The sequence below is a fragment of the Pelodiscus sinensis genome, chromosome 2, assembly GCF_052426305.1.
Source record: "Pelodiscus sinensis isolate ZL-2025 chromosome 2, ASM5242630v1, whole genome shotgun sequence".
NCBI classification, from domain to species: domain Eukaryota; kingdom Metazoa; phylum Chordata; order Testudines; family Trionychidae; genus Pelodiscus; species Pelodiscus sinensis.
Genome location: NC_143053.1, coordinates 119,764,419 through 119,788,875, shown reverse-complemented (window position 1 = coordinate 119,788,875; position 24,457 = coordinate 119,764,419). Strand labels below are relative to the sequence as shown.

General features: G+C 44.7%; 1 protein-coding gene across 3 annotated transcripts in view; it reads left to right on the top strand.

Moving 5' to 3' along the window:
- MYLK4 (myosin light chain kinase family member 4) overlaps positions 1 to 24,457 on the top strand; it is a 137,669-nt gene that overhangs the window by 88,230 nt on the left and 24,982 nt on the right. For 2 of the 3 annotated variants that reach the window (XM_075921353.2, XM_075921354.2), the window contains exons 3-5: positions 20,932 to 21,022; positions 21,556 to 22,030; positions 22,698 to 22,792. In XM_075921353.2, coding sequence (XP_075777468.2) covers positions 20,932 to 21,022; positions 21,556 to 22,030; positions 22,698 to 22,792 — 661 coding nt within the window. Of the gene's footprint in view, positions 1 to 5,785; positions 6,377 to 20,931; positions 21,023 to 21,555; positions 22,031 to 22,697; positions 22,793 to 24,457 lie in introns of all 3 variants that reach the window. The other variant, XM_089776405.1, reaches the window with a different exon arrangement.

The window sequence follows — 24,457 nt, the reverse complement described above, 5'->3', positions numbered from 1 at the left end:
AACCCACAGGTCTGTAGGAGTTCCTAGTTCAAGGGCGGGGCATGCAGGGCCGCTGCAGCTGTGACAAAGGGGGGGAAGAGACTGCCACCCGGTTGGTGGGTGGCAGGGGCGCAGGCCCGCCCACTCCACTGCGCCCCGGCCCAGGGGCCCTGGATGCAGCCGTTCAGCTGCTACGGGCTCAGCAGGGGCTCCAGCCCGCAACGTGCTGGCCTAGGGCGGTTCTCAGCCCACGCTACCCCCTGGACCGCCTCTTGTCTCCCCCTTCCCTCTTCCCCAGTACCTGTAGCCCCAGCAGCCGGTCGGGGAGTTGAAGCCCGCATCGTCTCCGCAGGGGCCGGTGGTCCAATCCAGGGGTCCAGTGGTCGGGGAGTTGAAGCCCGCGTCGTCTCCGCAGGGGCCGGCGGCCCAATCCAGGGGTCAAGAGGTCGGAGCTCTGGGGTGTTCCGCGGGGCCGCTCCGGCCCGGCGTTCTCGTACCCACCGGGGGTCCAGCTGGTCCAGCGGCTCGGTCCCGTCCTCTGGGTCCGCGAGTGGTTCAGCTGGCGGGCCCGACCAGGCCTTAGTAGCCCGGGCAGGGAGGCCCTGGCCGGCCTCTGGGAAGGTGGCTGAGGGCGGCCTAGCCCGGGTCTTAGCCTCCCCAGGCAGGAGCTCCAGCCAGGCCTCCGGCTCCCTCGGAGGCTGGGCCCTGACTGAGCTCCCAGGCAACCTTCTTATAGTCCTAGTCCCACCCCCTGACTTCCGGTCAGGTGAGGGGGCGGGGCTAGGCCGGGCCCAAAATGGCCGCCAGAGGGGTTCCTCCGCCTCCGGCTCAGTGGGTGGCCATTCCACCCCACTACACTCCTCCCCCCTTAAGTCCAGTTCCCGATCTCCGGGACTGGGCTTCTGCTCTTCCTCCCTACGGGACAGGGCATCGGCATTTGCATTGTCCCTCCCCGCTCGGTGTTTCACTGTGAATACATACGGCTGGAGAGACAGGTACCATCTCATGATGCGACTGTTGGTGTCCCGCATCTGATGGAGCCATTGCAGGGGGGCATGATCTGTGAAAAGAATAAAAGAGTCTCCAAGGAGGTAATATCGCAGCGCCTCGATGGCCCACTTTATTGCTAGGGCCTCCTTCTCAATTGCGGCGTAGCGACGCTCTCGGGGAAATAGTTTTCGGCTGATATACAGCACTGGGTGTTCCTCTCCCTCAATCTCCTGGGACAGCACTGCCCCCAGTCCGCAGTCTGACGCGTCCGTCTGGACAATGAAGGGCCGGGAGAAATCGGGGCTGAACAGGACCGGCTCGCTGCACAGAGCGGCTTTTAGGTCCTGAAAAGCAGTCTCGCATTCCGGCGACCACCGGATCCTTTGAGGACTGTCTTTTTTGAGGAGCGCCGTGAGAGGCGCGGCTCGGGTTGCAAAGTGTGGCACAAACCGGCGATAGTAACCTGCCAATCCTAAAAACTGTCTTACTTTCTTCTTTGAGGTGGGTGCCGGGTAGTTTTGGACCGCCTCCACCTTCCCTACTAGGGGCCGGACTAGGCCGCGCCCCAGCTGGTACCCGAGGTAGGTGGTTTCTTGCCAGCCAATTTTACATTTCTTGGGATTGGCGGTCAGGCCGGCATCCCGCAATGTCCGCATTACGGCCGCTACCCGCTCGAGGTGTTCCTCCCAATCTTGGCTGTAAATTACCACATCATCTAGGTACGCGGCCGCATATGCCGTGTGCGGTGATAGCAAGCGGTCCATCATTCGCTGAAATGTTGCAGGGGCCCCATGGAGTCCAAACGGCATCCTTTTAAAGTGGAACAACCCCGAGGGAGTTGAAAAGGCAGTTTTTTCTCTCGATTCGGGGTCCAGGGGGATCTGCCAATAACCCTTTGTAAGATCCAGGGTGGTTATAAAGTCGGCTCTCCCCAGGCGTTCTAACAGTTCATCTGTTCGCGGCATGGGGTAGGCGTCAAATTTGGAAATTGCATTTACTCGTCTGAAATCGATGCAGAAGCGGACACTGCCATCGGGCTTCGGCACCAAGACGATTGGGCTACGCCACTCGCTCTGGGAGCGCTCTATCACTCCTAGTTGCAGCATTGACTGGACTTCCTCCTCGACTATCTTCCGCATCCGGCGGGGGAGAGGCCGAGTCCCTTCTCGTACCACTTGGCCTGGAGGGGTCCAAATGGTATGTGTTATTACCCCAGTACAGCCGGGTTGGGTTGTGAAGGTCTTTCGAAATGTCTCTATGAGATGACGTGCTTGTTTCACCTGGGTTGCAGAGAGGGTATTTCCCAGCTGTGGTTCTTTTTCTTCCCCCAGATCAGGTATTTCCGGCCCTAAAGGGGGCTCCGCTGGGTAGGGGGTAATCATCAGGGCCTCCCGTTCTCGCCAGTGCTTCAGGAAATTCACATGAAATATTTGGGTTTTCTTCTTCCGATCTGGTTGATAGATCTCGTAGTTCACCGGCCCGACCTGACGAATGACCTCATAGGGCCCTTTCCAGCGGGCCAGGAGTTTGGATTCCTCTGAGGGGAGCAGAAGTACCACCAGGTCCCCTGGTTTAAAACTTCTTTCCTGGGCTTGTCGATTATAGGTCCGTTCTTGGGCGGTCTGGGTTAGTTGTAGATTTTCCCGAGCCAGGGCTCCGGCCTGTCTCAATCGCTCCTGGAGCTGGAAAACATATTGCAGGAGACCTTGTGACGGTGAAGGGGTCGACTCCCACGTTTCCCTCACGAGATCCAGGATCCCCCGAGGGCGATATCCATATAGGAGTTCGAAAGGGGAAAACTGAGTGGATGCTTGTGGCACCTCCCGGACCGCAAGCAGCAGTGGAGGCAGTAACAGGTCCCACTGTTGCAGTTCTGCTGGGGAGAACCGCCTTAACATCCCCTTTAAGGTCCGGTTGAACCGCTCCACTAAGCCGTCGGTTTGGGGATGGTATACTGACGTTTGTAGTTTATGTATCCCTAGTATTGTACACACCTGTCGGAACAGTTGTGATGTGAAATTAGTCCCTTGGTCCGTAAGGAGTTCTCGGGGAAGCCCCACCCGAGCGAAGATTTTTACCAGCTCCGAAGCAATGGTTCGGGCGTAGGTGTTTCTCAGCGGTATGGCTTCTGGAAACCGGGTGGCATAGTCCATTACAACCAGGATATAGCGGAACCCTGCCTTACTTTTGGGCAGCGGGCCGACTAGGTCCATGGCCACCCTTTCAAAAGGGGTCCCCACCACCGGGAGGGGGACTAACGGGGCTTTCGGCACTCCTGAGTCGGAGGCTAACTGGCAGTTTGGACATGACCGGCAGTAGTCCCGAACGTCTTGGTATACTCCAGGCCAAAAGAACCGGGACAGTACTCTCGCCAGCGTTTTTTCTGTCCCCATGTGGCCAGCCGCCGGAATGTCATGGGCCAGTCGCAACACCGCCCGGCGATGACCGTCCGGGACGAGGATCTGGGTCTTGACCTCCTGGGTCCGGGGGTCTTGCATGACCCGATAGAGGCGGTCGCCTTTCACTTCAAAGTGGGGCCACTGGACTGCCTTCTGGGGGTCTACTACGGTACCATCAACCGCGGCCACCTGTTCATAGGCCGCCCTCAGTGTGGGGTCTTCCCTCTGGTCCCGCGGAAAGTCGGCCAGGGTAAGGGTCTGGGCATTGGCTTCTGCCGGGGCCTGGGGTTCATCGGGCCCCTCCCCTGCCCTTTCCCCACGAGGCTGCTCACCCTCAGGTGCCTCTTTGGACCGATCTTCTGGTGGTCTCTCTCCCAGAAGCTCGGTCTCCACTTGCTCCTGGTCAGCCGGAGGCCTGGGGGTTACCTCGCGCACTAGGTCTGCGAATCCGGGCCAGTCTCTTCCCAGGATGATAGGGTAGGGGAGCGTCGTGGCGAGCCCTACAACCATCTCGGCGGACCGCCCTCGGATTGTGAGTCGGAGCTTTGCTCGGGGATAGGCCTTTACATCGCCATGTATACACCGCAGGTACAGCTCCCCTTCTGGCTTCAGGTCTTCCGGAAGGAGATCCCGCCGCACGAGGGTCTGCATACAGCCGGAGTCCAGAAAGACGGCCACTCCTTCGGAGTCCTTCGGTGCCTGGATCAGCAACTCCCCCTGGTCGACCGGCAGAATGTAGGGGTTGGCGGGTGTCGGGGCCCCCGACCTCAGCCCCATAGAATCCCTGGGTCCACGTCTGTCCCTCTGCCCCATATAGGTTTCCAGCAGGGTTTCCAGTCCTTCCCCTGGGGGTGACGTCCCCCCGGCTGAGTAGGCGGGTTCTTGGGCTGATCTCGGCCCTGGCCCGGCAGGTTGGGGCCCGCACCTGAATAGCTGCTGAAGGTCCAGCTGCTGGAGTGCTTGGAGATGCTGGAGCTGAAGGCCCAGCTGCTGTACCAACTGCTGAGCCATCTGCCAGTGTTGGGCGGCCAACTGCTGGCGCTCCGTCACTGCTCTCACCACTCGGTCCAGTTCCATCCTGTTTTGGGGAAACGGGGGAAACTCCCTGTCCGCTGTGTAAACAGTCCACACAGTGGGGGAAAACAAAAGGAAATTTTTTTTTTTTTTTTTTTTTTTTTTTTTTTTTTTTTGACAAACTGAGGCACACGTTCCGTCCCTTACGTCAGGGTCGGGGTCGCAGTACCCACATTCTCCACCATCTGTAGCGTGTGGCTCTCGTCGCCCTTTTGGTCACTGCCCTCCGGCAGTGACAACCATAGCCTCTAAGCTGTCCCCTTCCGGGGGATGGTTCGTTGTAGGCCGGCAGGCCTTTAGGAGGCGGATCCTCCGCCCTGGTACAGTGGATGGCTAGCCCGTCCTATGGCCCTACTGGGCCTTAAAGTAGTCCGAGTCCTGGCCCTTTAAAGGTCTGATCCGGATCGTGGCCGAGTGCCAAACCCCTCATACGGACGCCCAGGCCCTCGAGCAGGGCAGGGCAGCAGCTGGCGGCCAGGCCCCCAACGCAAGGCGGGCCGCAAACAAACCCACAGGTCTGTAGGAGTTCCTAGTTCAAGGGCGGGGCATGCAGGGCCGCTGCAGCTGTGACAAAGGGGGGGAAGAGACTGCCACCCGGTTGGTGGGTGGCAGGGGCGCAGGCCCGCCCACTCCACTGCGCCCCGGCCCAGGGGCCCTGGATGCAGCCGTTCAGCTGCTACGGGCTCAGCAGGGGCTCCAGCCCGCAACGTGCTGGCCTAGGGCGGTTCTCAGCCCACGCTACCCCCTGGACCGCCTCTTGTCTCCCCCTTCCCTCTTCCCCAGTACCTGTAGCCCCAGCAGCCGGTCGGGGAGTTGAAGCCCGCATCGTCTCCGCAGGGGCCGGTGGTCCAATCCAGGGGTCCAGTGGTCGGGGAGTTGAAGCCCGCGTCGTCTCCGCAGGGGCCGGCGGCCCAATCCAGGGGTCAAGAGGTCGGAGCTCTGGGGTGTTCCGCGGGGCCGCTCCGGCCCGGCGTTCTCGTACCCACCGGGGGTCCAGCTGGTCCAGCGGCTCGGTCCCGTCCTCTGGGTCCGCGAGTGGTTCAGCTGGCGGGCCCGACCAGGCCTTAGTAGCCCGGGCAGGGAGGCCCTGGCCGGCCTCTGGGAAGGTGGCTGAGGGCGGCCTAGCCCGGGTCTTAGCCTCCCCAGGCAGGAGCTCCAGCCAGGCCTCCGGCTCCCTCGGAGGCTGGGCCCTGACTGAGCTCCCAGGCAACCTTCTTATAGTCCTAGTCCCACCCCCTGACTTCCGGTCAGGTGAGGGGGCGGGGCTAGGCCGGGCCCAAAATGGCCGCCAGAGGGGTTCCTCCGCCTCCGGCTCAGTGGGTGGCCATTCCACCCCACTACAGTGTGCTTTACAAAACCAAGGGCCTGCTAATGAAGTGGAAACCACCCAAATTCCTCTTGCTGCAAGCAAACCTCTCAGCTCCTCTGAAAGTTTTAATACCTTGGATGTGAAGTTTGCCTCCCTTGGTCAGAAAATAGATAAGTTGTTGATTGTGCAGGACAATGTCCTTCAGACGCTAAACAGTGTTTCCCAGGAAATGTGTTGCATTGAAAAAGACATTCAGATGTTAAAGGCAAAAGCAACTGAGCCTGGACCCACAGAAACAAATGAAAAGCTAAATAATTCTGAAATGAAGGGGCTGTGCATAGAAATGACTAATACCCTTTCTGATATGAACAAGAGTGCAGAGCAGCAAACTAAAAGATTAGATGGAATGGAACAAATAGTGCTGGGTTTGCAGGAGCTTATAGGGTTTTTGACTGAGAAGTTTAAAACTTGTAAAATTGCTGATTTAATTCTCAAAAACAAAGCTTCGCCTAAGCTTATCAAGGTTGGTGGTTACTTAAAGAAATATAAAATTGGAAACAATTTCAGGATGCAGACTTTCTCAGAGAAAAGGGATACGGGACTGACCAGCAATGGAAACAAACAGGTGAGCCCAGATTTGCTTTTAATTTTGCTGAGAACCATTAATCATATGGTTGTATTTTGTTTTATGGTCTGTATTTTAATTCATTTAATCTTAACACAACCAAATCTGTATTCTTCAAAACTAAACTGATTTAGAACAAACTGAGCAACTTTTAATGAAACGAGTCAGAAAATCTAGTCAATGGTACTGTGGTCATTTTCTATAATGCAGTGTATATGTATATACAGCATATGTTTCATTGTGTATAAAAACATAGTTAGGAGCTGAATTCTACTCCCACCGAAGTCAATACAAACTTGATACTAACTTCAGTGGGAGCAGGTTCTGGCCAAGGATTTTGCTATTGTATTCTCTGGGTTTATAATTATTTAGGAAAAGCAGCTCTGTGAATATCTTATGTGGCCTGTCAAAGTTCATTGAAGTCGATGGCAAGACTCTAACTTGCTTCAATCCCATGTTTTGCAGCAGTGCAGGTCACGTAGCATGCGTCTACATAGCAGGGCTTAACGTAGAATAAGCTATGCAATTGAGCTATGTCAATTGCATAGCTTATTTAGAAATAGCATATTTTGAAATTGGGAGCATCTACACAGCACTTATTTTGAAATAGAGCACGCTTCCTCTGACTTCCCTTACTCCTTGTACAATGAGGGTTACAGGAGTAGGAGTAAGAAGTCCTCCAGCTTGACAATATTTTGACATTATTTCGAAATAACTGCCTGCTGTGGAGACATGGACTAAGTTATTTCAAAATAACGCTAGGTATTTCAAAATAATGTTGCTAAGTAGACGTACCTTTAGTTACATGCATTATGCTGCAGTACCGATATTCTTGCTGACTTCCAGGGGAGATTTATGTGAGTAAAAGTTCCGGGTCTTGTCCTGAAGAAGGTTAGGTTCACTGTAAATGGACTTCAATTTGTATAAAATACCCTGAAATAAAATTTTCACTCCTCTTCACTGAAAATGGAGCTTCGCTAGGTCTTCCATGAGATTGATCTAAAGCACATTGGAATCTGTGAAAGATCTTCCATTGACAGTAATGGGTTTTGGATCACGCCTATAAGCTTATTTCATTTTGATTAGTTCTGGTAATGTTGATTATTAGCATCTTAAGTTCAGATGATTTACAAAATTGCTTTTGATAAGTTATTTTCAACATCAGCAATAATAAAGTGAATTAATATCAGTATTCCCAAATCCTTTGCTGCTTTATTTTTCATTTTTTAAAAAAGTGTAAACTTTTTAGTGTCTTAAACATTAGAAAAACCATTCTTCAATATCATAAGCTTATTAGCAACAATATTAGAAAAATATATGAAGTTATTAACAGGAAATGGTGCTATTTATATCAAGAAGTACTCCATATTACTTCAGAATGTCCCCTGAGTGGCTAACCAAATGCCTCATAGTCTGGCTGTCTTTAAACAGCTCTACTTCCCAGTTAGATAAGTAGTGCTGGGGCCAGTATTTGTAATCTTGTAGGCTAATTTAATTTGAATAGCAACAGATAAATAGCTCCTAAAGGTCTTTCTTCCAGTCAATTAATCTAATTCTCCCCTGTGTAATTGTGCAAACTTGTTTTCAGAACATCCATAACTGGATGGAAAAACTACTGCAGTATAAAATAATGAAATAACAAATGATATTTTTACAAGATCTTTTTGATGGTCAGGTTGGACTGACCTTGTTTAAATAAAGAAATTCTAATACACAAAAAAAGCTTTTATCTCGTAACTGTCTCCTCCATTAATGAGATGTAGGCTGGTGGAATGGGAAAAATTGTACTTATTTATAATGCCCAAGTTGTATTGCTTTACTTTCTTTAAAACAGGAAAAACACAGTGATACAAGGCTAGACACATAGAGCCTGCTTGTCCTCATATTAGTGTAAACCAAGAGAAAAACTGTATAGATGCCAGTGAAATTACATACTTGTGTAAAATTGTTTTCAGTGAGAACAGAATCAGATGCATGATGCTAATGAAGTATGGTAGTGCCCATAGGGCCCAGTCAAAATCAGGGCCCCATGGTGCCACGTGTTCTAGAAATATAGAGTAAGGGTATGTCTACACAGCAACATTATTTCTAAATAACTAGTGCTATTCTGAAATAACTCAGTCCGCGTCTACATAGCAGGAAGTTATTTAAAAATAGTGTCAAAATAATGTCAAGCTGGAGGACTTCTTACTCCGACTCCTGTAACCCTCATTGTACGAGGAATACAGGAAGTCAGAAGAAGAGTGCTCTGTTTCGAAATAAGTGGTGTGTACACGCTCCCTATTTCAAAATAAGCTATTTCTGCAATTGACGTAGCTCAATTTGCGTAGCTTATTTCGAGTTAAGCCCTGTAGATGCACCCTAAGAGACAGGATGAGAGATTAGTGGCCTTTTATTGATGAATTCATGGCTGCATGCCAGGCATAAGGGAGAGCATGGAAAATGGTCCAGATATAAGTGTGAGAGAAGATGACAGATGGGCAGGTGAGACTGACATCCTTGGCAAAGTGAGGGAATGGAAATGGAAAGTCACAAAGAGATGTGGGAGGACATGCATTGGGAAGATGAGTTGCTAAAACCCTTGAATAGGTGAACAAGAAGCTTGAATTGGATACAGGAAGATGGGGGAGCCAGTAAAGGGGTCCACATGAAAGGAGTGCTGTGATCAGAGTATGGGCTAGGAAGATGAGTCAACAACCAGTAATTCAATGGAATGGATGGAGTGTGTGAGGGAGAACAGATAGGAGGAAGTTAAGAGGGCCTGAATAAAACATTAGCTGGGTGGAGGGAGAGAGATAAAAAAGGTTGAGCTTTTAAAATGTTGAGGGAGGAGTAGAGGTATTTGGACATTGCCTGGATATGTGAGGCAAGAGGGAGGGAGGATGAAAAGACAGGCTGAAATCTAGAAACAAGTAGAAGGATACTTTCAGAATATTGAAAATTCACAATAAGCTATGTCCTTGAGCCTTTCCTCAGACTTTTGACAGTCTCTCTCAGTCATAAGTAATGCTTTCACTTGCCCAACCATAAGCAGAGGAAGCGGGGGAGGAAGAGGTGTAAGACCATGACATCATCACTATTTCACTTATCAGTATTTAAAACAGGGCTACTCAATTTTGGAAGCCCCAGGGTCCACAGTGATTCTCACAGCACATGTCAAGGGCCGCAACTTAAGTGTGGTTGCATATACATGCAAATATATATGCAAATAGCTTCTTTAACACTGACGGGAATGAATGCAAAGATTAAGGCAAGACTACACAACATGCAGGCCCCATTTAAGTTAGTTCTGCTGATATTAATAAAATGCAATATTTACCCAATTTCCACCCATATGATAGCAATGACAGTCCAGGAATTTAACTACTAAAACACATATCAACAGAATGCCATTATATTAACTACTTTTTGTTTTGGGCTCCCACCAACAGGCTACATACAACAAATTTTTATATATAGAAATATGTACATCCAGAGAGTGACTTACATACTGGTTCTTATGTAGCAAAACGCATGATGTAACACTGGGTGATAATGATTTGCTCAGGGACTTAGTATTATCACACAGCTCAAGTAACTCAGTCATGTCTATTCATGGGTAAGGTTTATATCTTACATAAAAGATGGATATCCAATCCTAATAAATCTATGTGAACTAGCTTGGGTATCCCTGATAAAGATACTAATGACACTCTGATCCATTACAGCTATTTGGATATATCTCCAACAGATGGACATAGAACACTAGATGGGTAGGACTCTGGGTCATTAAAAAGAACTCTTTCCCAGAGGTCTGGCTGCGGAGATCTTGCCCGCATGCTCAAGGTCTAACTGATCGCTGTATTTGTGGTTGAGAAGGATTTATTTCCCATATCAGATTGGCAGAGACCCTCGTGGGTTTCTCCTTCCTCTCCAGCCTGGGGCACGGGTCACTTGGGGCACAGCTACACAGCAGGGCTAAACTCAAAATAAACTATGCAACTTGAGCTATGCTAATTGCGTAGCTTAAGTCAAAATAGCTTATTTCAACTTTTGGCGCTGTCTGCACAGCAGTTATTTTGAAATAGAGCACTCTCCCCTCAACTTCCCTTACTCCTTATACAGTGAGGCTGTGTCTACACTGGCCACATAACCCGTAATAGCTATGGAAATGAGAGAAGTCAGAATAGGGAAATGCGCGGGGGATTTAAATATCCCCCGCGGGATTTAAATAAACATGGCCGCCGCTTTTTTCCGGCTTGGGGAAAAGCCGGAAAAGAGTGTCCAGACTGGCACGATCCTCCGGAATAAAGCCCTATTCCGGAGGATCTCTTATTCCTACTTGCAAGAGAATAAGAGATCCTCCGGAATAGGGCTTTATTCCGGAGGATCACGCCAGTCTGGACGCTCTTTTCCGGCTTTTCCCCAAGCCGGAAAAAAGCGGCGGCCATGTTTATTTAAATCCCGCGGGGGATATTTAAATCCCCCGCACATTTCCCTATTCTGACTTCTCTCATTTCCATAGCTATTACGGGTTATGTGGCCAGTGTAGACACAGCCTGAGAGTTACAGGAGTCCGAGTAAGAAGCCAGTTATTTAGAATTTATTTCGAAATAACAGGCTTGCTGCATAGACTCACTCTGTTATTTTGGAACAACTGACATTATTCTGAAATAACGTTGCTGTGTAGACATAGCCTTGTTGATTTGAACTAAAGTGAAAAGTGGACTCTGTAACTTGAAGTCTTTAAGTCAAGATTTGAGGATTTCAGTAACTCAACCAGAGGTTATTGGTAGGGCTCCATGTTTGCCAAGGATACGGTTGCCAGATGGTTTAACCAAAAATATCGAACACCTCCCCCCCCCAAAAAAAAACCACAGGGGAAAAATTCTAATGAGAAAAAAAAAGGGGGGGAGACCAAAGTTGTTGACCATCTTGTCTTCCTGCTCCGGGCCAGACAGCTCCCCTACGGAACTAGGTAAGCACCCTGGATTTTTGCCTCCTGACCAGGAAAAAATCAGAAAATACTGTACATTTTAGGTAGCCAGTATTTTCTGAATTTTTTTACCAGACAGGAGGCAAAAATACCGGACTATCCGATTCAATACCAGACACCTGGCAACCCTAGCCAAGGAGGTCACAGAAGTCACAGATTCTGCAGCTTTCTGCAACCTCCGTGACTTCTGCAGTAGCCAGTGTGGCTGATCCCAGGATTGGTCAAGCAACCAAGTCTGGGAGCAGGTACTCAGGTGGCTCTGTGGTCAGTCACTCTGGATGCTGCTGGAACAGCTCTGCAGTCAGCCTCACTGGCCACTGCTGGAGCAGCCTTATGGCCAGCCACCCAGCATGCTGCTCAGGTGATGGATTCTCACAGGACCACCCGGGCAGGGTCAGTGCAGCTTGCACCATGGACTGCCTGAGCTGCAGTTCCTGGGCATCTGGAACAGTGGCTAATAGTGCCATGTCCCTGCCCTTCCCCCAGCAGCAGTGTCCCAGCTCTCCCCCACAGCAGTGGCCCTTGCGGCACCTCCTCTTAGAAACACCCTCCAAAGAAGCTTCAGGGGGTAGCTGAGTACGTCTGTACAGGATATACTTAAAAACTCAGACTATTTGTTGTTTTTTTAAGTTTACCCTCCTCAGAGTTAGCAAGGAGTATTTATAATATAAGTCATGGACAGGTCACAGCCATGAATTTTTGTTTATTGCCCGTGACCTGTCCATGGCTTCTACTAAAAATACCCATGACTAAATTGTCGCCTTAGTAATGGACCTGGTACAGAAGTAGGTAGTTGAGATTCTGTTGCCTGCAGTAGGTCAGACTAGATGATCGTAATTGTCCCTTCTGACCTCAAAGTCTATAAGCCTTCTGTCAATGGATAGGAAATGTATTCTCTGCCTATGCAAATTTCTATATATTGCAACCCATTGAAGGGGATTGGTCTGAAGCAATGAAATAGTACCTTTTGGCATAAGAAGAAATTGTGATGGAGTCATAAAGGAGCACTAACTAAAACCTTAGGACTACTTCATGAAGCCATACATTATAAGGTTGCCTGCAATGGGAAGAAAATCAAAGGTTTTTATTAGGTGAATAAGAAAAGTTGAAAGTTAAATAGAAAAACATTCCAAAGTTAGCTGTGGTGCAGTGTAACAGAAGAATTTAAGAACAGCAGAGCTCATTAAAAAGGAGTCAGATGTTCCTAAAAACATTGCATTCGTTTCTGACTGAATCTAAAATTGCTTTTAAAATATATGATATTTATATCTTTTATGATTGCTTATTACCTAATTACTAAGAATTTTTCATCGTGTAGTTTCTACTGAATAGTTTCTGAAAATAGTCTTATGCATTAGTCCAGAATGTAGGTTTACATAAAGAGTCTTTAGTCTGCTACTCTGTTAGTCTGCTAGTCTGTTACTCAGTGGCCCTCACATATGCCCTTACCCTGTGTCACATGGAGTCGGAACGTAGTGGGTGTTGGAAACACAAGCTTATGCCTGGAAAATGTTTTCTGTCTGTATAAATCCAACTTGTGTTGCTGGATGCACCTTGTTACTTGTTCACATTTTTAGGCACACAGAATATAGCCTTTGGGGCAATTCTGGATGAGAAATGAAAACAGCATTAGAAGCTTTGGCTTCCTGTGGATGGGGAAACAGGTGCTGCTGTAAACCTAGTTGTGCATAAGAAATTTGTTAGAGAAGAAACAGGCAACCCAGGAACAGATGGGGTAAATGGAACTGCTTTATTGCCCATGCACGTTTACCTCAGATGTCAACACTACGTCTGAGTTTTAACACCTGGCACCAATTACACCCTTTTATCTATTTTAGTATGTTAATTCACATGTCTATCACTACTTTTCCTAAAGCCTTATTTAGTAATGTTAACGCCCATAAATGAATATTAATAAACAAATAATGAATACAGTTATACTTGCCCCTAATTACTATTTACAGAATTTCTAATTAAATCACCACTTTTCTACACTAGAAACTTTCTAAATCAGCAGGTTACAGAGATTACAAGAAACTTAACCCTGATGATATTTTATACAGAGCCATTGAAGATAAGCAAAAGACACAACAAAATAGAGCATCTGCATGCTTATCTATTTTTCTAGGCTGCAAAAACGAAGAGAAAGAGCATGTACAAGGGTAATGCCTGCTGGGGCTGAACTCCTTACCACTATTCCAGACCCCTATTTATTTTGCACATCCCAACAAAATTCTTTTTAAAAAATTGTGTGCATAATTTCCAGGCCAGTCTGGCAAACTTTAGAAATCTAGGACTAGGAAAATTCCTATTAATTTAGAAATTATGAGAGAAGAAATCACCCAAAAGAAAGGCTAAAACTTCCCTGTAAGGGTTTGGATTAAAGGGATCCTTAAATGCACCCTTAACAGCTCAGGGAGCAGTATCTCATGGGGTAACTAGGGTCTTTAGGTATCCATAGTACAGGGGTCAGCAACCTTTTCAAATCAAAGAGTCAGACTATATCAAAATTTAGAACAAGTGGTCAACAAAGAGCCATATAAGAATGCCCATTCGCATGACTGAAATTATACAACTTAATATATTTTATTAAGTTGTACAATAGGAGATGGGTTGGAAATGGGATGTTCATGGGCTATAATGGCAGAGAGAAAGGAGGGTCAGGGCAAAACTGGGAGGCAAGGTCAAATCAGGATCTTAGATGCCTATATACAAATGCGAGAAGTATGGGTAATAAGCAGAAAGAACTGGAAGTGCTAATAAATAAGTACAATTATGACATTGTTGGCATCACAGAAACATGGTGGGATAATACACACGATTGGAATGTTTGTATGGAAGGGTACAGCTTGATCAGGAAGGATAGGCAGGGAAAAAAGGGAGGAGGTGTTGCCTTATATATTAAAAATGAACACACTTGGAGTGAGGTAGAGATGGACATAGGAGACAGAAGTGTTGAGAGTCTCTGGGTTAAAAGGGGTTAAAAGGGTGACATCATGCTAGGAGTCTACTACAGGCCACCTACCCAGGTTGAAGAAGTGGATGAGGCTTTTTTTAAACAACTAACAATATCATCCAAAGCCCAAGATTTGGTGATGATGGAGGATTTCAACTATCCAGATATATGTTGGGAAAATAACACAACGGGGCACAGACTATCCAATAAGTTCTTGGACTGCATTGGAGACAACTTTTTATTTCAGAAGGTTAAAAAAGCTAACGGGGGAAAGCTGTTCTTGATTTGATTTTAACAAATAGGGAGGAACTGGTTGAGAATTCGAAAGTGGAAGGCAGCTTGGGTGAAAGTGATCATGAAATCATACAGTTCACAATTCTAAGGAAAGGTAGAAGGGAGAACAGCAAAATAGAGACAATGGATTTCAAGAAGGCGGATTTTGGTAAGCTCAGAGAGAATCAAGACTGAGGGGAAAAACAACTGAGGAGAGTTGGCAGTTTTTCAAAGGGACATTATTAAGAGCCCAAAAGCAAGCTATTCTGCTGCATCGGAAAGATAGAAAATATGGCAAAAGACCGCCTTGGCTTATCCACGAGATCTTGCATGATCTAAAAATAAAAAAGGAGTCATATAAAAAATGGAAAGTAGGACAAATTACAAAGGATGAATTTAGGCAAACAACACAGGAATGCAGGGGCAAGATTAGAAAGGCAAAGGCACAAAATGAGCTCAAACTAGCTACAGGAATAAAGAGAAACAAGAAGACTTTTTATAAATACATTAGAAGCAAGAGGAAGACCAACGAGAGGTTAGGCCCACTGGTCAGTGAGGAGGGTGAAACAGTAACAAGAAACTTGAAAATGGCAGAGATGCTTAATGACTTTTTTGTTTCGGTCTTCACCGAGAAGTCTGAAGGAATGCCTAACACAGTGAATGCTAGTGGGAAGGGAGTAGGTTTAGAAGATAAAATAAAAAAAGAACAAGTTAAAAATCACCAGGGCCTGATGAAATGCATCCTAGAATACTCAAGGAGCTGATAGAGGAGATATATGAGCCTCCAGCTATCATCTTTGGAAAATCATGGGAGACAGGAGAGATTCCAGAAGACTGGAAAAGGGCAAATATAGTGCCCATCTATAAAAAGGGAAATAAGAACAACCCAGGAAACTACAGACCAGTTAGTTTAACTTCTGTGCCAGGGAAGATAATGGAGCAAGTAATTAAGGAAATCATCTGTAAACACTTGGAAGGTGGCAAGGTGATAGGGAACAGCCAGCATGGATTTGTAAAGAACAAATCATGTCAAACCAATTTGATAGCTTTCTTTGATAGGATAATGAGTCTTGCAGATAAGGGAGAAGCCGTGGATGTGGTATACCTAGACTTTAGTAAGGCGTTTGATACGGTCTCGAATGATATTCTTATCAATAAACTAGGCAAATACAACTTACATGGGGCTACTATAAGGTAGGTGCATAATTGGCTGGGTAACCATTCTCAGGGAGTAGTTATTAATGGTTCACAATCCTGCTGGAAAGGTATAACAAGTGGGGTTCCGCAGGGGTCTGTTTTGGGACCGACTCTGTTCAATATTTTCATCAACAATTTAGATATTGGCATAGAAAGTACGCTTATTAAGTTTGCAGATGATACCAAGCTGAGAGGGCTTGCAACTGCTCTGGAGGATAGGGTCATAATTCAAAATGATTTGGACAAACTGGAGAAATGGTCTGAGGTAAACAGAATGAAATTTAATAAGGACAAATGCAAAGTGCTCCACTTAGGAAGGAACAATCAGTTTCACAGATACAGAATGGGAAGTGACTGTCTAGGAAGGAGTACAGCAGAAAGGGATCTAGAGGTTATAGTGGACCACAAGCTGAATATGATTCAGCAGTGTGATGCTGTTGCAAAAAAAGCAAACATGATTCTGGGCTGCATTACAGGTGTGTTGTGAGCAAAACATGAGAAGTCATTCTTCCGCTCTACTCTGCGCTGGTTAGGCCTCAGTTGGAGTATTGTGTCCAGTTCTGGGCAACGCATTTCAAGAAAGATGTGGAGAAATTGGAGAGGGTCCAGAGAAGAGCAACAAGAATGGTTAAAGGTCTAGAGAACATGACCTATGAAGGAAGGCTGAAAGAATTGGGTTTCTTTAGTTTAGAAAAGAGAAGATTGAGGGGGGACATGATAGCAGTTTTCAGGTATCTAAAAGGGTGTCATAAGGAGGAGGGAAAAAACTTGTTCATCTTAGCCTCTGAGGATAGAACAAGAAGCAATGGGCTTAAACTGCAGCAAGGGAGGTTTAGATTGGACATGAGGAAAAAGTTCCTAACTGTTAGGGTAGTCAAACACTGGAATAAATTGCCCAGGGAGGTTGTGGAATCCCCATCTCTGGAGATATTTAAGAGTAGATTAGATAAATGTCTATCAGGGATGGTCTAGACGGTATTTGGTCCTGCCATGAGGGTAGAGGACTGGACTCGATGACCTCTCGAGGTCCCTTCCAGTCCTAGTATTCTATGATTCTATGATTTTTGATAATTGACATAATGATTAATGATAGCATAAATGAAACATTGTACTCACAGACTTTATTTAATGGGACTTCTGCTGCTGCATCTTTTCGCACATTTCTGTGAAGTTTACATCATAACTGGTCAAATTCAGGTTCATGCATGCATTCAAGCTGCATGAGTAATTACGCATTCTTAAAATTTGGATTAATTTTTCATTTTAATTAAAAAAGTTGCATGCCTTTTGGGAATGTCAAAAGAGCCATTTTGGTTCCATACTGAGCCATAGGTTGTAGACCCTTGCCTTAGTACATAGCAATTACATTTTGGGTATGCAAAGGAATGAGTTGTGCCTTTGGGGTGACATTTTCTGAGGAGCCTCAGGGAGTTAGATGCTCCTATTGAAATTCAGTGAGAATTGATTGGCTTATTTTCCTTGAGCGCCTTTGAGAATCAAAGGATGCAGAGTTGCAAGGGTGTCACACTCCCCACAGAAACTTCTTCCTCGGAGAAGTGCCTCCTCTAAGCCTCCTGATTTCCCACAGAAAGAATACAGCTGCTGACCCGCTGCAGATAGGAGCTGTCCCTGTCTGAGTAGGGGCTGGCACAAGAGATGACTATGCCTCCCTTCCTCCCTCACCCACAGTAACCAGACACTGTCAGGTCCATCAGACATCTGAACCAATCTACCTTTTTTGCAGGATGCTCCTTCTATTCTTCTCTGGTCCCAGCCAGCTCCACAGGAGCAAGGTACAATCTGGCCCAAAGTGATGAAAGAAAGTTCATATTTTTACCCCACGCTAAGATTTGACAAGTGAAACACAAGAGGCACAAGTGATCTGTAAAGGCAAAAACCTCACATGTATAGCTTAAGTTCCTATATGTACCATGGTACTTTGTATTATACTTCCAGTCTTGGTATTAATTGTACTTTATCCTAATGGCCTTAGTCTGCCCCTTATTGGTTAGATGAAACAACCAATACTTGTTGAGTCTGAAGGATGCGAGGAAATGGTTTGACTATTTCATTTTGTACCATCTGGATTAGTTTTTTCACTCTTAAGAATATGAGATCTTCAACCCTAGTAAAATATCAGCATCCAAACACTAAGTTGGAATAAATAGTGTAGCGACTCATGGAGTTGTCAGGCACTTGCAGATACTTGGCATCATTCAGGCAAATTTTCAAAAGCTGGCTTCCGTTTTTCACACTTGTGGACCACAAGACTATTTAGTAAGAAAGCATGGTATACCTGCCGTTATTTTTGGACGCAGAAATGAAATTTGGCTCAATGTCTAAAAGACCTTGGAGTCCACTTTCATGGTTATTTGCTCAGCTGACTATATTTGATATTAGTCAGTATCCTCATCAACACTGCAAAAAGGGCATACTTACAGGAATCAGAGTGCATTAGTAGCAGCGTTCACTTCTTGGTCTAAGGTGTTGCCCTATCTCTTAGCACTTTTCAGTACAGAGTGGAAAAACAAAGCAAGCAATGACATATTCTTTATTATCAGTTCAGAATATAGATTCATGGAGCATTCGTAGAGTTAGGTTCATGGAGCAGCTGAGCTGAGAAGGCTCCAGCTTGTTTTTTGAGGGGAGTGAGGTGTTTATATTTAAGCTTACTTCATGTTAGAGCTTGAATCCTGGTAGGAACAACTGTATTTAAACAGTTGTCTGTCACAGTTCCTATACCACAGATTGCCTGTATGTCATGGTTAAGGATGTTTTTAATTGCCTTGCTAGGTGTAGCTGCAAACTGTGTATCTCACCATTTTCAACTCCTTTCATGCAATTTTTTCAGCTTTCTCTTTGTTTCCTGTCAATTTCAATATGCTTTCGATACAGTAGCTATATGCAGTGTTCATTTGTTCTTGTTATCCGTAGAGTCTATTTAGTTTTGTATATAAAAATATCCTATAAAGACACCATGCAGTGAATATAGTCATGCTCATTTTACTCCCATGTGTAAACAGTAGGACTGCTTGCATGAATAAGGCAAACAAGTTTGTGTGCCTGGTCCAGTATTAAGCTGTTTTAATGGATGATTCAAGAGTAATACCCTAGTCTAGAAGAAATCTTTCTGAAGGTTACTTAAAAGTATTTAATTGTTTAGACCAGTGGTTCCCAACATTTTCAAGCATATGGACCATTTTTCAATCTATTAAAGTTTCACAGACCCCCATCCCTGGGAGAGAAATAATAAATAAAAGGAAAAGTAAGGAAAGAAAAAGAAAAGAAAAGTAAGTGGTGGGCCCGATCCTTATTTTTAAACTTTCCACGGACCCCCCTGCAGTACCATTGCAGACCACAGGTTGGGAACCACTGGTTAACACCCTTTTCCCCCCCCCATTGCTATGATGTCAATATATGTGTTTAATTTTCACTATGAAGAGGTTCGGAAGTAGTTAGAGGGAAATTGAATGTTGATTAATCATTTTTGTCACCAATTGTAATAGTGCAGGTTGAACTTCTCTAATCCACCTCTCTCCTCTCTGGCAACAGCTGGAGTCCTACATAATTTTAGTTAGCCAGATGTCCATTTATCATGGGTGTGACCAAGTTTCCCATGGTCCCATAAAGTTTGTTTATAGCCACCAGTGCAGTTCTGTGCTGTTATTTAGCTCTAATTTACACCTAAATGTCTTCTAAAAGGCCAGTAAACAGTGGAAGTGTTGGTAATGCTGCTAGACAACATTGACCTCCCATGGTTTGACAAATTCTCTGGTTCGGCACTGGTCAGGTCCTGAGGGTGCTGGACTGGAGAGGTTCAGCCTGTAGCATTTTACTAGTACAATAAGAATGTTTTAAGAAATAGGCAAAGAACAAATTCAATATATTGATATTATTACATAGCTGTAAATGTAACCATAATAGTGATGTTTTATAGAAAGATTGTTCTGTACAGAAGTACTCTAGATGTCAGTGTAACATTGTAGAATATAGACATAGTAGGCTACAAAGCTAAGATTATGGTTTATATGCTTTGATTCCTGGGAACTGTTTTATCAGCATGCAAGACATTATTTAAAATGGTCTTACCAGATGTTATATGCAGTGTACTTATAGCTGTATTGGTCCCAGGATTTTTCAATAGACAAGGTGGGTGACGTAATATCTCTTATTGGATTAACTTTTGTTGGTGAGAGAAACAGGCTTTTGAGCAGGGGTGGGCAATAATTTTCAATGGGGGGGGGAAGGCCATACTCTTTCATGGTATTAATGGAGGAAGGGTGGGGTCTGAGATGGAGGTTGGGTGCAGAAGGCAGCAAGAGGTGAGCAGGAGCTGGTGCAGGTGGGGAGCCAGCTTAAAAGCAGAGCCACAGTGGCGGTAGCAAGTGCCCCCCCTTATCGACTAATTGAGTAGTCAGTGGAAATTCTGTTGACTATTCGATTAGCTGATTATTTGCATTTTAACATTCTTAGTTTAATTACGTAATTGTGTAACTGCTGAAAATTCCTGGCTGCCACCTGTACCCATCCTCCCTGCCCTGCCCTGCTGCCTCTGATTCAGCCTTGTGGCTTAGAAGCTTGTCTCTCTCACCAATAGAATAAACTTAAAAAACAACAAATGGTCTGGTAGCACTTTATAGACTAACAAAACATGTAGATGGTATCATGGGCTTTCATAGGCACAGCCCACTTCCTCAGATGACTGGAGTTTCACCAATAGAAGTTATCAGATGTTAATTTAACAGAACAAATCTATATAAAATCTATCAGGAAGATAATTATTGAATATTTTACCAGCACAATAAATACTAACTTTGTTTGAGACTAACCAACCTAAGCAGTTTTTTTTGTAGCTTAGTTGTCAGCTCCTGAGTCTTGATTCTGACTTGTTTTTATGCTAGTTTTACATTAATGTAACTCCATTGATTTGAATCTAGTGACTTGCTCCTGATTTACAGGACCAGGGGAATAGCACCTAAAACTGAGACCCAGCATGAGTACTGTCAATAACACTTAAGGTTAGATTTTGAATTAACTTGTGCAAAATGTTTGGTTTTGTCCACAAAAGAGAATGTGGTTTTGTCCACAAAATAGAATAACAGTGCAATATGGATGCTATTTGCAGTGAATAATGTATTGCTTACATTTCTACAGGCTTTCGAGGATCAGAAAGAAAAGGAGAAGTCATGTTTAAGTGCAAAGGGGACATCATCTATACAAAAGAAGAAACCTCCTGATTCCACAGGTTAGAGCTTTCACTCTGCTCATTGTCTAAGGGCTCTGTTGGGGAACCCTTACTTTCTCATTCAGATAAGCACTTACTCATATGAATACTCCAGTTGAAATCATTGGGGCTAATTTTGGGAACAGATGCTCACCAACATGAGTAAGGGTTCCCCAATCAGCACCTAAACATTTAAGATTCTTTCACTCTATTACAGCTAGTGCATTCCTTGCTGTTGTACATAGTCATAAACTTTCTAAGAACATGCTTTTGCTTGAATATTTTATTAAACTAGTCTTAGTTCACCATGTATTTAAATAAGAAAAATGTCTGACAGGGCTAACTTTAAAGGCTAAGAATCCATAGGTGCTTTTCATAATGGGATTTAAAAATAATTATACTTTGCTTAAAAGTTCATGTCTATTGTTGTTGCTTAGAAAACATTTCCATTGACCTTGGAAGGAGAAAATCAGGCCACTTCAGTAAGTAATTGAAAATATGATAATTATGTAAGTCCTTAATTAATATGCTTGGTATTCTCTGATTGTTTCCAGAGATGACCAACCAGGAAAACCAGTCCTGGTCTCACAAAGAAACAATCCATGTGCTTAATAAGGAAAATACTGAAAAGGCAAGTGCTTTTTGGGGTCAAAGGAATTCTCCCAAATCTCAAGGACCAAAGGATAAGAAAGAGGGTTTAGCTTTGGAAAACCAGAAGAAACACACAACGAGCTCTGTTCAAACATCCTTCAGTACAGGAAAGAGCCAAAGAGCAAAGGATGCTGTTGATTACCATGGCCAAAGGATAAAAGGGCAAGATAAAGAGAAGGAAAGTGAATCACTGGAAAGTGTGAAGAGGGCTTGTAGACAGAAAGTGCCAGAAAGGCAAGAGGAGGAAAAAGAAGAAGAAGATGCTGGCCAGTGCAGAGAAGAGAAGGAAGAATCAGTAACTTTATCCCAAAATAAAGATGAGGCAGAGGATGATGAGGGTCCACCAGAAAGCCATGGACAAGATGCACAGCTTCAAAGGTACGCTTTAAAACCCAAAGCCTATATTAGCTTTTTCTTAGAGACCCATATTTCAGAAAGCCATTTATTTCAAGCATTAAACTGAGTAAGTATATTAGCAATATTTATTTAAGAGCTGTCATAAATCCAGCCCAATGTTCTAACTAAAGTGGGCTTAGAAGGCTGGCTGTGGCTCTGAAGTAACAACCCACCACACATGGCACAACCAGTATCATCAGTATCATCTTATGCAGGCCTAAGCCTCTCTAAGAAGTACAAGCTCCTTCTTTGTCGTAATTATGTGACACTTGTCTAGGGAACTAAATTGATAACCTTTTTACTGTAATTCTTTCTGTGTGGCATTATTTTATAGTCCTTCAGGGAGAAGGCGTTCAAACTTTCAAGAATCTTTATAATCTTTATAAACCCAGGATGTCTGTAATGTTCTCCCACTACTTTAAAGATGTGGTTGATGGTCAAATATGAAATCTGCGGAATTTAAGCAGTTGTTTCAGAAATAGGAAATTGGCTGCAGTCAGGATTAACATAACTGTTATTTTTTCCCCAAAGGAAGGGAAGTTAGTTACCATTATTGTTTTTAAATGCATTGTGACCCTGGAATTTTTACCTAGAGTTCTAAGTTCTGTTTTACATTTATGCCAATTTAATGCAATGCTTTGTTTTGCAGATATAAAGACAGCGAAGAAGGCACAGCAAGCAAACCATCAGGGACGTTCTCCCAGAGTTCTGAACAGACCAGCCAGCTTGAGCATAGTGGCAGCAGTAAGCGTCAAGTGAATGATGACAGTCTAATCAAAGCTGAAAACAAAACGAGCAGGGTAGACACTGAGAGTGCTGGTGACAAATGTATATGTAAAGAGGCCATTAAGCCCAATACTCCACAAGACAAACCAGAGGCATTTGATTCCCCTGGTACAGAGAGTGATAATCAAATAGAGGAACCTATAAAAGAATCAGTGACTGTAATTGGTAGAAAATAGTTTTTGCTTAAAAAAAAAGAATATGTATGGTAACTATGAACAAAACTACTTGTTCCTAGGGGCCAGATCCCTAGCTGATGCAAATCAGTTATGTTAATTTTTTATCAGCTGAGGATCTGATCTGACCTCTGTTTTTAGTGTGTTCTGTTCTGGGAGTTGGAAAGTATAAAGTATCTTGGGGAAATTTGGTTGAAAGCCGTTGATATTTCAGGTCAGACTAGAGGTTTGGACTGGTCCTTTCAGGCCTTAACATTCATGAAGTTAGAAACTCCTACCCCAGAAATGGTAATGTTTTGTGAATCTGTCAATTGTTTTTGGAATCCCACTTTCTTAAGTTGTTGTAAAGTCCACACTGGAAGGTTGTAACCCTTGAGGATCAAATCCTGCCTCAAGAGGAACTTCAGTAACATGCAAAATATAGTGTTTAAAGTCTGCATTTCAAATCCTGCAGAATGCAAAGTGGCAGAATTCCAGGAGCCCTAACCTCCTACAATTCCTTGACCATGACCTAACTGGCCATGTAAGTTATTAACACATTAAAAAATCTGGGTACACAGCTGGTGTCCTGGAAAAATGGTCATGCCCTGTGAATAAGGATAATCCAGACGTACATTAATGACCAAAGCATTCCTGCCAACTACATATTATCATGGGATTTCTTTTTTATCATTTTCACGGAAGTAATAAATGGTTTTAAAATTGCTCAAAAAGTTCCACACACAAGACAGCCAGCATTCCAAACTAAAGAGATCATACAGAAACATTACCATTTTAGCCCTTCTTCCCCTGGGTAGTAATGTTTGTTACCTTCATCAGCCAAAGGTCATTCCGAGGAATATAAATCAATTGACAACAATGTGGGTATAAAACAAAAGCCTTTTTACCCCCACCGAGATCTAAACACACTGTTAGCGGATAAAGGCTTGTCTATAACAGGGATTTTTGCACCTGTCAGGCTGCATGCTCCATTGGAAAGAGCACTGGAGTGCAACTCATGTGACCTGGATTTATTCCTACCTCTGCTGCTGACCTGCCATGTGACCTACTGCAAGTGATTTCACCTTTGTACCTCTCTGTTGCCTTTCAGCTTTCTGTCTGTCTTCTCTATTTAGACTGTAAGCTCTTCAGGGCAGGAATGTGTGATGTGTATGTACAGTGCCTAGCACTATACTATTGGAACTTCTAGGTGCTACTGGGTAGCTGTGCATCTCCAATGTCCCTAATTAGATAAGTCCCCAAATCTGGGCTTTAAAAACAATAACCTGCATAGGAGAATGAAAAGTTATACCACTGAAAAGTTAGAGGCTAGAGGCATTCTGCATTATATAGCAGAGGTAGGCAAATTGCCTAGGTGGGACTAGAAGAGAGCACATTAAACAATGATTTTTCCTACCCCTTTAAAAAGTTGCAGCAGGTACTCCCCTATTGGTAACCTCTGGGCACTAGT